General features: G+C 43.0%; 1 protein-coding gene across 4 annotated transcripts in view; it reads left to right on the top strand.

The window, feature by feature from the left end:
* The window catches only part of cep295 (centrosomal protein 295), a 31,321-nt gene that overhangs the window by 4,327 nt on the left and 13,503 nt on the right, over positions 1-13,491 (top strand). The window contains exons 4-14 of one of the 4 annotated variants that reach the window (XM_055166670.1): positions 1,462-1,561; positions 2,234-2,344; positions 2,840-2,980; positions 4,008-4,191; positions 5,250-5,414; positions 8,044-8,307; positions 8,390-8,460; positions 9,017-9,109; positions 9,245-9,283; positions 10,216-10,286; positions 12,081-13,491. In XM_055166670.1, the coding sequence (XP_055022645.1) occupies positions 1,462-1,561; positions 2,234-2,344; positions 2,840-2,980; positions 4,008-4,191; positions 5,250-5,414; positions 8,044-8,307; positions 8,390-8,460; positions 9,017-9,109; positions 9,245-9,283; positions 10,216-10,286; positions 12,081-13,491 (2,650 nt within the window). Of the gene's footprint in view, positions 1-1,461; positions 1,562-2,233; positions 2,345-2,839; positions 2,981-4,007; positions 4,192-5,249; positions 5,415-8,043; positions 8,308-8,389; positions 8,461-9,016; positions 9,284-10,215; positions 10,287-12,080 lie in introns of all 4 variants that reach the window. The other 3 variants (XM_055166669.1, XM_055166668.1, XM_055166667.1) reach the window with 3 other exon arrangements.

Here is a 13,491-nt window from a genome sequence, read left to right as displayed (position 1 = left end):
TGCGTAACTCTCACAGAAACAAAACTTAAAACCGCATCGCTAATTTGCATAAACTAAGCGAAGATAAAACTACAGCTCTTGTGTCGCTGATGCGGTTCAACTTCTGTCGGATTAAAAGACATGACTCAGGTGAATACAGGTTAGTGTGACCATGTTTGCGTTTGTCAAAACCAGGACACCGTACGGGAGGTGGAGACTCGTCATTGACATTGCGCGACTCTCACCTGGTAAAACTTTTTCCCACTGGACACTGAAACATATGTGCTGCTTTATACACTGTGCTCAAGGACTCCCACTTGTCCCGAACGCAACAGAAAGCGTGGAATTTCTTGTACAAATCATCGTTAAATCCACATTTGTGCTTCGGTACGTTGCAGATTGACCGAATGTTTGTGTCTGCCCGCTCCTTCTAAGTGCAGAGACACATGTACAGACCCATGTTTGGTCAGGCTACGCGCAGCAACCTACATTCGGTTTGTCGATTAAAATGAACGTAATCGATGAAATTCTTAATGATCAATTATCGATTAATCGATTAATCATGCCCATCCCTATGCTAAACTACAGTCAAATATGCTCGTTTTTTATTTTTTTTTTTAATCCTACGTACACGCAAAGTTCCGTTTTTAGCCACTGCCGCTGTCAAACCACGAGTCTGCACGCGGCGTGAAGAGAAAAAAGGTGAGAGAAAGAGAAAACACGGCTCCCAATAAGGATGAGGCTCCCGTCGTTCCCTTCAAAGAGCCGGATCTAAGAGTCATTTCGTTCGCGACGGACCCATAACTAGTAAAGAAAGCGCTATTAGCCTAATAGCGTAAATACGTGCGCGCCGCGGTAATTAATTATATGCGCAAATGTCATAATTCACACGTCTATTCACAGCTCATTTACATATCAGTGCAGGTCCAGTAACAAATGTACGGCCAATATAGTCACTTTACAATAGACCAATAGAAAACAGTCTGTTTATGTGCGGGAGCTACAGCAGCTAACCCATAACAAATGACCAAAACTAGCTTCAGAGTCGACATATTTCCAACACTCACCGCTCATACAGGCTCCTCCTCACATCACAAATCTGCACTAATAAATGTCCTTTTAATCCAGACTCAAACCGATTGTCCGTAAAAAGAATATAATCTCAGTGTTTGGATCTGTGTCTGCAGGTGTAAACAAACACACGTGAGTGAGCGACTCTGTGGTGTGTTCAGGGACAGTACAGACACACAGAGACAAATGACTCCGTAGATAAATACTGATGTGGAGCCACATATTAGGACATTTATCTGTCTGTAAATTGGATTAAATGAACAGAATGTAGAGAGTCTAAGCTTTATAACGAGGTATAACATGCCCACGTGAAATATCGGCCCCTATCAGCAAGCATATCGGCAGATAATATCGGCCAACTGATATATCGGTCGGGCTCTAGTTTGTACACTCAAATAATGTATCTGACAGATATGCTGATGCTCGGAGGAAGGCTCTGCAGGTGGAGAAGATCAGAGCTGCTAAAGTGGCCAGTCTTCCTCTGCCCTCCTCTCAGCTCCTGCAGACACAGGTAGGAGCATTTACATTCTTGCCCTAAATCTTTAAATTGAATTGGATTATTGGGTGGTATCAGCCCATTCCTTAAGTGTGTGACCAAGGCTAAATGGAATCATGACCTGTGGGTATGCCGCTGTGTTCAGCCCATAAATAACAGAACAACGATAATGTATATGAACCCCCCTCAAATGGTCTGAGCTCTTTCCAAGTTTGTGGTATACGCTACCAGTCAAAAGTTTTGACACACCCTCTCATTTATTCATTTATTTATTTATTTATTTGCTACTTCTTTTTAGATTCAAACAGAAGATGGCAAATATATGAAGCAAGACATATGAATGAATGAAAGATTCATTCAATCTATTCAAATCCTCAAAGTCGGCAGAACTGTAAACCCTTGGCCTTTTCTCAGTGAGCTTCATGATGAAGCCTCCTGAAATGGTTTTCACTTCACAGCTGTGCCGTGTCAGGGTCAGGAAATGCCAAAAATGCATACTACGGTTCAAAGCAGGAGGATAAAAGATATTTTTATAAATCTAAACCAAGTTTGGAGTTATTTTTACTAAGAATTTCACATACATGCCTTGGGTATAGACAGTTTGATGCCATATTATGGAACATTCCTGGCAAAGCAAATACCCTCCACTAGAAAAGTTCCACTTAAGCAGACTCTTCTCTCTTGTAGGAAGTGGCCTCTAAACCTCAGCATGTGGTCAGATGTGATGCCAGTTCCTTTGCAGCCACACACTACCACATGCCTGACACGTTGGTGGACAAGGAGACGGTCAGCTCACAGGTAATGCTTTGACTCACTATCACTATTCTACAACATAACTGCACTGATAAACTGTTTTTTGATAATTGACTCATGTGCTGTGTTTAGAAAAAGGTCTAACGCAGAGAAATAATGAAGAAATCAGCCTAAATATGCAGGGTTTGTGTGGGTGGGTGTACTTACAGTACATAAAAGGCTATGTTTTTATCTCAAACAGAAAACACTCTGTTCCAACTTGATGTCATGTGGTAATACAGGAAGTGCTCCACTGTGTTTTTAAACTCCATAGTTGCCCATGTCTACAGAAGAAATGTAAAGGGTAGCTTTTAATTTGAAAACTACTGCCCTGTAACATCACAAGGTGAAACAGAGCATTTTGAGCTTTGGAGATGTAGACAGACAGTAGCAATAACAAATGGGGGCATTTGTTATTGCTATTAATTTGGCAGAGGCCGAGAGGAGGGAGGAGGAGCAGTGCTTTTGTACATTAAATGTTCTATTCTGTTGTGTGTTTAGCCTAGTGCGTGTGCAGAGGCTGAGCTGGAAGTGCAGAGGATGGACCTGATGAGGAGAGAGAAGGAACGGAGGAGGGAGGAGCAGCAGGAGAAGGCTCGTCTCAGAGGGAAGGAGGCTCTCAAGAGGGAGCAGCTGCAGCAGGTCAGTCTACCCTCCACACTCAGGATGCAGTGTTTGAAACAAACAAAGTCTTCTCTTCTTTCACTGTAAAAAGTTAATTGGAATATTAATATACTAATCTATTGGTATCAAAACTGTGTTGTACTCCCAGTGTTAGGATGACAAAGGGAAAATGCAGCGGGCATCATCAGAGAAGGACGATATGAGCCAGTGAAGAGATTACATACAGCAGACTGCAGTATAGTCTGTAAACTCCTATCAGTAATCATTAAGTCACCTTACCATATTTATATCATATTAATATCACCCACTATACAATGTATCATGGGTCCTATGGATGGTTCCATCCATCTATTTTCTTCAGCTTATTCGGGGCCAGGTTACAGGGGCAGCAGTCTAAGCAGGGACTCCCAGACTTCCTTCACCGAGGACATTTCCTCCAGCTCCTCTGGGTGGACCCTGAGGTGTTCCGAGACCAGCCCTGAGACATAGGCCCTCCTGCATGTCCTGGGTCTTCCCCGAGGCCTCCTTCTGGTGGGACATGCCCTCCCAAGGGAGGTGCCTAGAAGGCATCTGGAACAGACACCCTCCCATTCAGCTGTTCCTCTTGACACGGAGGAGCAGTGGCTCTACTCCGAGCTCCTCCCGTGTGACTGAGCTCCTCACCCTATCTCTAAGGGAGCATCCAGCCACCCTGTGGAGGAAACTCAATTCGACCACTTATACCCCCGATCTTGTTCTTTCAGTCATTACCCAGAGTTCATGACCATAGGTGAGGGGAGGTGCGTAGATTGATGGTAAATCAAGAGCTCAGCCTTTTGGCTCAGCTCCCTCTTCACCACAACGGTTTGATACAGCGACCACATCACTGCCGACGCTGCACTGATCCGCCTGTCAATCTCATGCTCCGTCCTCCCCTCACTAGAGAACAAAACCCTACGATACTTTAACTCCTCCACTTGAGGCTATAAATGTGTCCTTATTAAACTTTTTTAAGAAAGTATTATTAATTTAGAAATTTAATCTGTGATGCGTTGGTGTGTTTCAGGACCACGGGCGCCTGTTGAGTGAGCTGGAGCACCTGCAGCAGACAGACCTTCTGAGGAGGAGGCAGAGGGTGGGGGACATGCCCAGGCAGATCTTTGAGCCGCTCTACAGGAGGCGGGAGGCCGAGCTGGAGCTGCAGAGGGACATGGAGTTCGCCTTTGAGGACATGTACAGCGGAGAGAGAAGTACGATGCTGCAGGGCTCTAGATGGTGGTAGTTATGTAGATTGCAAAATTCACTTCATCTTTTGAATGTTCTTTTCTATTAACAGTTCAGTTTGAATCTCAGTGATGAAAAGAGCAGAATAATTTTTATACAGTTTTACACCGGAGCAGAGAAGGCAACATGAATGAAAGCTCTAATCTACACTAAAAATCTCACCTCTGTATTTGGCATAGAAGTTGCAACCTGATTCTTCTTGTAACTTTGAGAGATGGTAGTTCTTGTAGGTACAAGATATATCGATAATATAGTAATTGCTGTGTTGGAGTAGAATGAATTATCTACAATTAAAACAAGAGACAATATCGTAATTGTTAAGTGATATTTTGGCCCTTTTGTGGTTCATTTTATGGTCCGTTCAGTTCAGTGTTGATGACATAGAGGTATTTTGTTTTAGAACTCCCCACTACCTCATGTATTTTTGTATATTTTCATAGTATCTTACAAAACCAAGTAATAAAACATGAAAATCTGTCTTTTGCGCTTTAAGCGTCCTATATTACACAAAATGGACTCTTGTGAGCTTTAAGCCATGTTATAATGTTGTTTTCTCATCAATAACATATCCTGTGTTATTAGTCTGTCTTTATCTCCAAAGCTCAAAATGATTTGTTCCACTTTGCAATGTCATGAAGCGGTACTTTAATTTAACTCCTTTTGTTCAATAGAGATTGGCAATTCCAGGGTTGAAATCATCCAAATGATTCTAGTGAAAGTGTATGGATACAGTTTAAAAACACAGTGGAGCACTTCTACTTGTTATCATAAGGTGGAAGGTGGAGTATTTTCCGTTTGGAGAAGAACTAAATTTAAGAAGGATTTGTGTGTTAAACATGTGTGAATGAAACAAACCACAACACAAGGTCTGCTTTTTGATTAAGAAACAGCATTATAACATAGAAAGAAAATAGCGTAAGGTGGGCCCTTTAACTAGGAGAAGCCTCGTGTGGTTTTTCCAGTCTTTGTGATGTGTTTGTGTGTCTCTCACCACTGTTTGTGTCTTGTTTGTGTGCTGTGACAGGGGTGAAAGGAGACCTGCTGTGTGGCCTCCTCCCAGAGCCTCTGCCCCCTCGCTCCACAGACAGTCCCTGCCCCGACCTGGACGTCACCTCCATCGACCAGTGTGAGGAAGAACAGGAGGACACGGGGTCAAACGCACACCACGGCAACGCAGGCTCCGGTGAGGGTGAAAGCAAATTATCCATCTACTCCTGTAATTTAGTTTCTCCAGTATCTCCATAAATGTTATTATAATTTCCACCATAATTAACTTTTTGCTCGTTCATTTCCATTTATTAAAAAGAAACACAACAGTTGTATGCTCTCACGTATTTGTTACATGTTAGAGCTCAATTGTAGTTTTAATGGGACATTTTAAAGGAACTGTCTGTAAGATTTTGATTTAAAATTTCGTCTGTGTCCCTACATATGAGGTAAATATGTTCATATCAAATGTACATTTCTAAACAAAAACATGATTAGACAATGCTGAATTCTAGTTGGTTTAAACCTAAAAGGACCCTCTGATCTTGTCTTTTTACAACTCATCACTTCTTCATGTATATATATATTTTTTATTTAACACAGATGCTATTCTACCAAACAAAGTACGAACTTTATCTGCACTTTAACTAGGAGAAGGCACATGCATTTTTTCCAGTCTTTGTGATGAAGCTCGTCTGACAGACTCTGGTGAGGGTGAAAACAAACTTGTATGGACACAAAAAACGCTGCATTTTCATCCTTGCTTAATTTGTAGTAGACATATTCTTCATGTTTATAAGCATTTAACCCTCTTATGAATTTCTTTATAAATTATCCACTCAAAGCTCTATTAATGTAGTGGTGTGGGGTCAGAGAGGGTCCTTTCTAACTGCCCACTAGTTTTGGCGGGAAATGTTTTGTAGGGGATGATGCCAGGAATGTGAGTCTCTCTGGGGGTTTTATGGCACCGCTCTCAAGTATTACATACTTTGGAACATTTACAGTTTTACACAAACAAAGTATTCACATGACATTTACAAATCAATATCAAAACACCTTGGCAATAGACCATGTAATGAACTGTTTGTTTTGTTCTTTTTCTTTCTGTGGAGAAAGTCCATTGGCTTGAACTTTAGAGATTGTTCCATCAAAATCCCACAGTGTCTTTTATTTGTCGATTATAGTCAGTGAACTCACATTGATTTATCAATAGGCGAAACTTTATAGAAAAGTTAGTTTGTAAAAACATCTTTAATCCTTGAAAGGGTCTTTGTGTGAAACAGCATATAGGAAATATCTCTGCAGAACACAAGCAAATCAATCTAATTTGGGTGACAGGTCCAAGACCGGGAGCTTGAAGGAAATGGGGGAAGGGTAGAGTGCACCCAGAGTTAACCCCGTCAGAGGTGTTGTCCAAACTTTGGTGCAAGCCTGTCTTACCTTAACTATTGATTAAACAGTTTCAGTGTTTTTTTACCAATAAGCGTAAATCCCCACAGATTCATGAAATTTTAGTAAATGGACAAAAAATTTGGAATGTAGATGAATTTAAGTATGTAGGTTTATTACTTGACTCAAAACTTAATTTTAAAAGTCACATTAAAAAACCTGGAAATACACTGAAGTTTAACTTGATGAATTTTAAACATATTAGAAATTCTTTAATAGCTAAAGCCTCATATATATATATATATATATATATATATATATATATATATATTTTAATGCCATGATTGTCTCGCATCTTCGTTATTGTATTACAAGCTGGTCTCAGGCGTGTAAAACACCTCTAAAGCTGATAGAAACATTGTATAAACGAGCACTAAAAATCCATGATAAAAAGCCTCGCCTGCACCACCACTGTTCAATAATTGCCAAATATAAATTGCTTAGTTTTGATAACTTGCTTAAATTTAATCAAATGTTAACATTATTCAAAATCATACATAACTCAGCTGCCCCCCCATTGAGAGTGTTTGTGGTGCTCACTTCAGAGAAGAACTGCCGAGCCACACGGTCCACAGCCTGAGGAGAGTGTAGTCTTCCAATATACAGAACCTCATTTAGTCAGTCATAATTCTCATATAGAGCCATAGTCTCTGGAACAGCCTCCCACATGAAATTATATCATGTTCTAATTCTGAAATGTTTGCACGCCTGAACAAACAATGGCTTTTAACCAAACAAACCTGTACAAATTCATCTGTCCTGTATGAATGCAGCAATAAGAACTGTAAATATGTAAATAATGTATGGATGTGGTGACTGAGACTGAATGGGACTAGTTTTACTTTTAGCTTGACTGGATGAATGATTGCATCACTACACATTGTATTGTATTTTATTGGCATGTTCGCCATTTATGACATCAACCTGTCCAGGGACTGAAGGTGGAAATTAGCAATTTTACTATAACCTAGCACAAGCATATGACCTCTTTGTGTAGCTCAATGTTTTTATGTGTATTGTCCCTGACAAATAAACAAATACACTAAGTCTATTTCTTAAGATTCAGTATCATGGTAACAGCCATGATTTCACATCTTCCATAGATCAAAGGTCAGAAACACTACACTCATCAAAAACATATCCCTAGTTGTGTTTTGTTTGAGTGATCCTTTAATTATGTCTCTTCCCGCGTGACATCACCACATGTAACAGAGTGTTTTCAATTTGAAATATATGCATGATTTATGTGTTAAATATGTGTGAATGAAAAAAAACACAAATGTTGTACGTTTTTGACAAGGGAATAACATTATAACATAGATCAGAAAATAGTACACTATGTTCCCTTTAAAGTGTGCTTTCCTTGTCTCATGTGTGCTCAGGAGACTCTGTAGGCTCAGCGCTGTCGAAACCAGCGGACGCCCTGGACGCTGTGGACAAACCAGCCCACGGGAGACGCGGGCTGAAGAGACTGTTACACCGCATCCAGACACAGAGGCAGCGCTGGAGCCAGAGTGATGGAGCTCCCCCCTCCTCCCCCCCCTCCTCCCCCTCTGCCCTCCCCTCTCACCCTCCTCCCTCTGGCTCCCCCTCTGAGGAGCACAGCAGCCTGGACACCGGCCCGCTAACTGCAGAGGACAAACTATGTAAGGACACCACTCAGTTAGACGACCTGTTCCTCACATCCAACAGGTTCCACTCATTGGTAAACTTGTTATTTCTCTAAAGCTAAAGCCGATGTGGAAGATTCAGCCACTTCTGCCAGACTCATCCAGGAATTAGAGGAGCAGAAGAAAAAGGTAATACTGTTTAACAACATGCTGATTATAATTTTTTTAATTATTATTATGTGTAGGGCTTGTGCTATTCAGGATTTTTGTTTTATATTGTATTTAAAGAAGGGTATTATGCAAAATCAACATTTTGGGTGCTCTTTTATCAAAAACATACCTGAAGAAGTTCTAGATGTTATCCGAGCATGTTTGAGCAGTCTAGCGATGTTTCCCAGGCCCTATGTCATCCATGCTCCTACACGAAAATTATCCATAAATATACAAAAGCATGATACAAAACTGTACACAACTTTACCCAACAACCTGACAAACCACGATATGATGTGCTGTAGTTTCATTAGTGGGATGCAGGCTGTTTGTGTCATAATTTGTGCCCTTAAGGTGGAGTGACTTAGTGCAGGGAGCAAAGGGAGAGGAGATTCAGAGTGTCAAAAACAAAACTGTAACCTATTAAACACGCTAGCAGTGTAATACCCTCTTTTAATAAAGGAAGGAATGGAGTTTAGCTAATAATTTCCACAGTTGGGAACATGTAGATAAAATGAGTTGTGTGTGCTTCCAGGAGGAGGAGCTGGAGCGGGAGAGGCAGGAGCAGGTGCAGATCCTGGAGCAGCTGGAGAGGCAGAGGCTGAAGCTGGAGCAGAGGCTGAGTGAGGCCCAGAAGAGTGAGGCCCAGAAGAGTGAGGCCCAGAAGAGTGAGGCCCAGAAGAGTGAGGCCCAGAAGAGTGAGGCCCAGAAGAGTGAGGCCCAGAAGAGTGAGGCCCAGAAGAGTGAGGCCCAGAAGAGTGAGGCCCAGAAGAGTGTGCCCTCTGAGGCTACGGAAAGCAAGGTGAGCACGCTCCTATTCTCTGTCTGTGTCAGTAACTGACTGTAAATGGACATTGCTAAACCACTAGCTGCCATGTTCCTAATAGGAAGTGAGCATGGGTGCACTTCGGCTTCCACTGACTCTCGCTCCAGTTCATTTTGTATTGAGAAAACTTTAACCCTCTCTCCATAACTGCTGCTGTCAGGCTCCGCATATTTTCTGATAACTTCCTGATTTTCTTCCATTTTCCTGGTAACTTTTGCTATTGTAATTAGTTTCAGTTATTGTGAACAGTTTATTTTTTTCTTATCCATGGACACTGTTTTAAGGAGCTAGCTATGAACATTTGAGATGCTGCAGGCTTTTTACACCATATGTGGCAGCAAATTTGGCAGAAGAGCCTTCAGAGGAAACACTTTAAGGAAATGGACAATTTTATTACCAATCTAAACACCAAAGTGGAGTGAGGATGAGGCCTTTCCTGTTGTGTGCACCTGGCGCCCCCTGTAGGCTCTTGTGATGCTGCAGGACACAGAGGAGGGACACTTTTTGCTCTTCCTCTCCTCAAACTGCCCTGACAGATCTGCTCACCCTCCCTGACCGGTGGAAATGTAGCAACTGCAACAGTTTGCTGCAACTTGAATTTCCCTCAGGATCAATAATCAATAAATCACACACTACCACTGGTATTCACATATTTGGACAGGAATCTGAACAGCTAAACTAATCCAAGAAATCCATGCATTTCAGTTGTAGCGTGATAAACTTACACAGAATAAGACTCCAGACCCAGGGAGCGCATCTGACACACTGGGAGGGCATCTGGCACACAATGAGGGCGTCTGACACACTGGGAGGGCGTCTGACATGCAGGGAACATTTCACTGCATGTTTGTAGAGGTAGCTTTTACAAAGAATAGGCCCTTGTTCACTAAAATGTCGACTTTCCACAGTCAGTGCCTGAGAATGTGAACCACAGCCGGACGATGGAGGAACACAGACAACGGCTGCTCCAACAAAACGAGTGAGTTATTGCACATGGTCTGTCTGAGAACTATGAGGACACATTTTCTTTATGCCATTTCAAAACAATGCATAATTATTGCTTCTGCATGATATTAAAGTGGACCTATTCTGCTAAATTGACTTTTTAGAGCTTTAACCATGTTATAGTTGTTTCCTTCTCACTGACCCTCTGAAGTTGTATTTACTATATTTTCTGGGCTATAGGGCGCGTTCTTAAGCCTCTAACGCCATCAAAAAATAACCACGCGCCTCGCAAGCCAGAGCGCCCTATACATGAATCCACTCGGGTGTCCCAGCGCGACTTCAGTAAACTACAAAGCCAGAGCACTCGCAGCGCACGCAAACACACACGGATCAGACAGCGATCACACAGCGAAACACACCCGCAGACACATCACTCCACGCTGACGAGGAACAGAACGAAGCAACAGAACGGAGGAACGAACCGAAAAAGCGAGCGCAATGTGCCGCTTCTAGACACAACTGAACAACTGAGTCACTGCGAACACGCCGACAATCCATTGGTCCCAGACAGCACCCTCCCTACATGCCACAACTGAACAAAGCCCAGAGTCACCGTGAACGCGGCAGACAAAGTCCCACTTACCCATCCAACTGTTGTGTTTCGTCTGCTGCAGTTTGTTTATTTATTTGTTTGAAAATAGACCATTTAATAACAGTGCGTCTTATAATGCAGAGCGGCTAATAGCCCGGAAAATACGGTAGACTGATTTCTGCGTGTTTGAGTAATCTTTATTCTCCTGTATTCAAGATGTTATTGCTCTAATCCACTCCTGTTTTCACTGCTGCCAGTTTTTACCCACTGCTCTGTACTATGTTCTCTAACTTTATTTGGATTTGGTCGTGTAGTCATTTTGGTCAAAAGATCTGCTGGGTAGTCTAATATGCAGATATGTGATATGTAGGAGGGGCCGACAGCATTTGGCGCTTTGTTGTGAGATTTACAGCAACATTAGCTCCCACTGGGAACCACAGTTTTCTAATGCTGACGTCAGCAGACTTTTTATTAAGTAAAAAATGTCCAAATTATAACATAATTATGTACAGGTGTTATAGATTATACCTATGCAGCAAACACAAACACAGTATGTGTTCTTTAAAGGGCTTGTACCAGATTTCAGACCATGACCCAGGAACATGTTTTAGTTTGAAGTTTTAGCCCCGCCCACTTAGTCCTTTCTGCCACTGTGATGACACAGAACCAACTGTCGGGAATAGTGTCATGTCATGCAGTTGCATCCACGTAGTTCTGGACAAAACTGCACTAGATCGTATGTGGACGACTGAGAGATTACACATACTCTTGAAAAAGCACCATGACAAAGAATTTGGAATAGTGTCAGGCAGTAGGTTTATTTTTGTTCTGCCAGGCTCATTGTTACTGCAGCTTCTGTATTATTATTCCCTAAGTAAATGTTATGTTAAATGAATATATTATACATTAGTCTCATATTTTACTTATTTAGCGGCTTTAGCCAAACAGTGCATGATGTTAAGAGCATTTATCTTGACAAGAATGGGTCCTTTATTGAGATGCTTTATTCTTAAGGTATGGCCCCTCAGACTTTGATAGGCTTGGATGTCAACAAAGTAACAAAATGCACTGCTCCATCACTTTGTTTTCATTTCATATCATAATTTATTATGGATGTGCTTTTTATTTGTGTGAGTCATGCAGTCAAGTGCAAGTCAAAACATTGCTTTTAATGTTGAAATTGTGGATTTCTAACCCTTATTATTATTTAATTAAATTTTTCTCAAACTATTTCAGGGTCCATCAGAGATCTGTGCAAGTGGCTCGTCAGCGTTTGGAGGAATACCAAAAAGCTTTAAGAATCCGATACAACATGGCTGCTGCTGTTTCCACACCTGCCACTGCCCCTGTCACTGTCCTTCAACCTGTCACTGCCCCTTCTGCTGCTTTTGGCCCTTCTGCTCTACATCCTTCTGTGGTTGCTCCTAGTCCCCCATCTGCTGTTCCTCCCGCGGCTGTTCCTCCCGTGGCTGTTCGTTTTACTCCTGCTCCTCCCCCTGCTTTCTCACATTCGGCTGCTGCTCCTGGTGCCGTCCCTCCCACTGTTGTTTCTCTTTCTGCTCTCCGCCCTACCGCTGTTGCCTCTACGTCGGTTCCCCCCTCTGCTATTGCCTTTGCTCCCATCCCTCCTCCTGCTTTCTTACCTGCCCACCCCTCTGCTCCTCTGGCTGTTGGTCATCCACTCCCTCCGACGTGTCCCCAAACTGGAGAAAAGCCCCAGGTTACTATGGAAAGTACATTGCGACCCATGCGTCCTTCTGGCTCGGATGCGGACTCAAAGACAGTGTCTGATAGCGTGACTCTCCAGAAGCATGCTGCCTTTTTAAAGTTTATTCAGAACAGACTGGGTTTGACAAAGAGCCAACAGCAAACGGACATCTCCCACACGGACTCAACGGTAACAATTCCAAGTCCGGTTGTCTCATTGGCAACGGGTTCTACTCCGGTTGTCTCCACGGCCACGGGTCATAGTTCAGGTGTCACAGTGGCAACAGGTCCGAGATCACTTGTCACCGTGCAAACAGGCCCTAGCCCGGCTGTCTCCATGGCAACAGGTCCCAGTGCAGTTATCTCCTTACTAACGGGTTCAAGTCCAGTTGTATCCACGGCCCTGGATCTTAGGTCTGATGTCACCATGGCAACACATCCTAGATCAGTTGTCACTATGAAATCTGGTCCTAGTCCCATTGTCCCCATGGTAACACGTCCTAGTCCTGTTGTCGCCATGGTAACACGTCCTAGTCCTGTTGTCGCCATGGTAACACATCCTAGTCCTGTTGTCTCCATGGTCACATGTCCTAGTCCTGTTGTCTCCATGGTAACACGTCCTAGTCCTGTTGTCTCCATGGTAACGCGTCCTAGTCCAGTTTTCACTATGGCAACAGGTCCTAGTCCAGTTGTCTCCACGGCAACAATTGCTGGTCCACTGGATTCCACGGTGGGTCCCAGTGGAGTTGTCTCTATGGGGTTGGGTTTAGCGAGTCCTAGTCCAGACACTTCCACAGGGACACCTCATCCACCTGTCTCTTGGGGGAGCGGAGGAGGCAGAGAGAGACCTGAGTTTCGGGACGTCCACATTCCTGAAGCACAGCCACAGGAAGTGGAAGCTCCAACACTGGAGCTGCGACAGCCTAAACAGCAGGAGCAG

The sequence above is a fragment of the Boleophthalmus pectinirostris genome, unplaced genomic scaffold, assembly GCF_026225935.1.
Source record: "Boleophthalmus pectinirostris isolate CB_2022bp ecotype Guang Dong unplaced genomic scaffold, ASM2622593v1 HiC_scaffold_9, whole genome shotgun sequence".
Classification (NCBI taxonomy): domain Eukaryota; kingdom Metazoa; phylum Chordata; class Actinopteri; order Gobiiformes; family Gobiidae; genus Boleophthalmus; species Boleophthalmus pectinirostris.
Note: the sequence above shows the minus strand (reverse complement) of the source record. Positions and strands in the feature narration are given on the sequence as shown.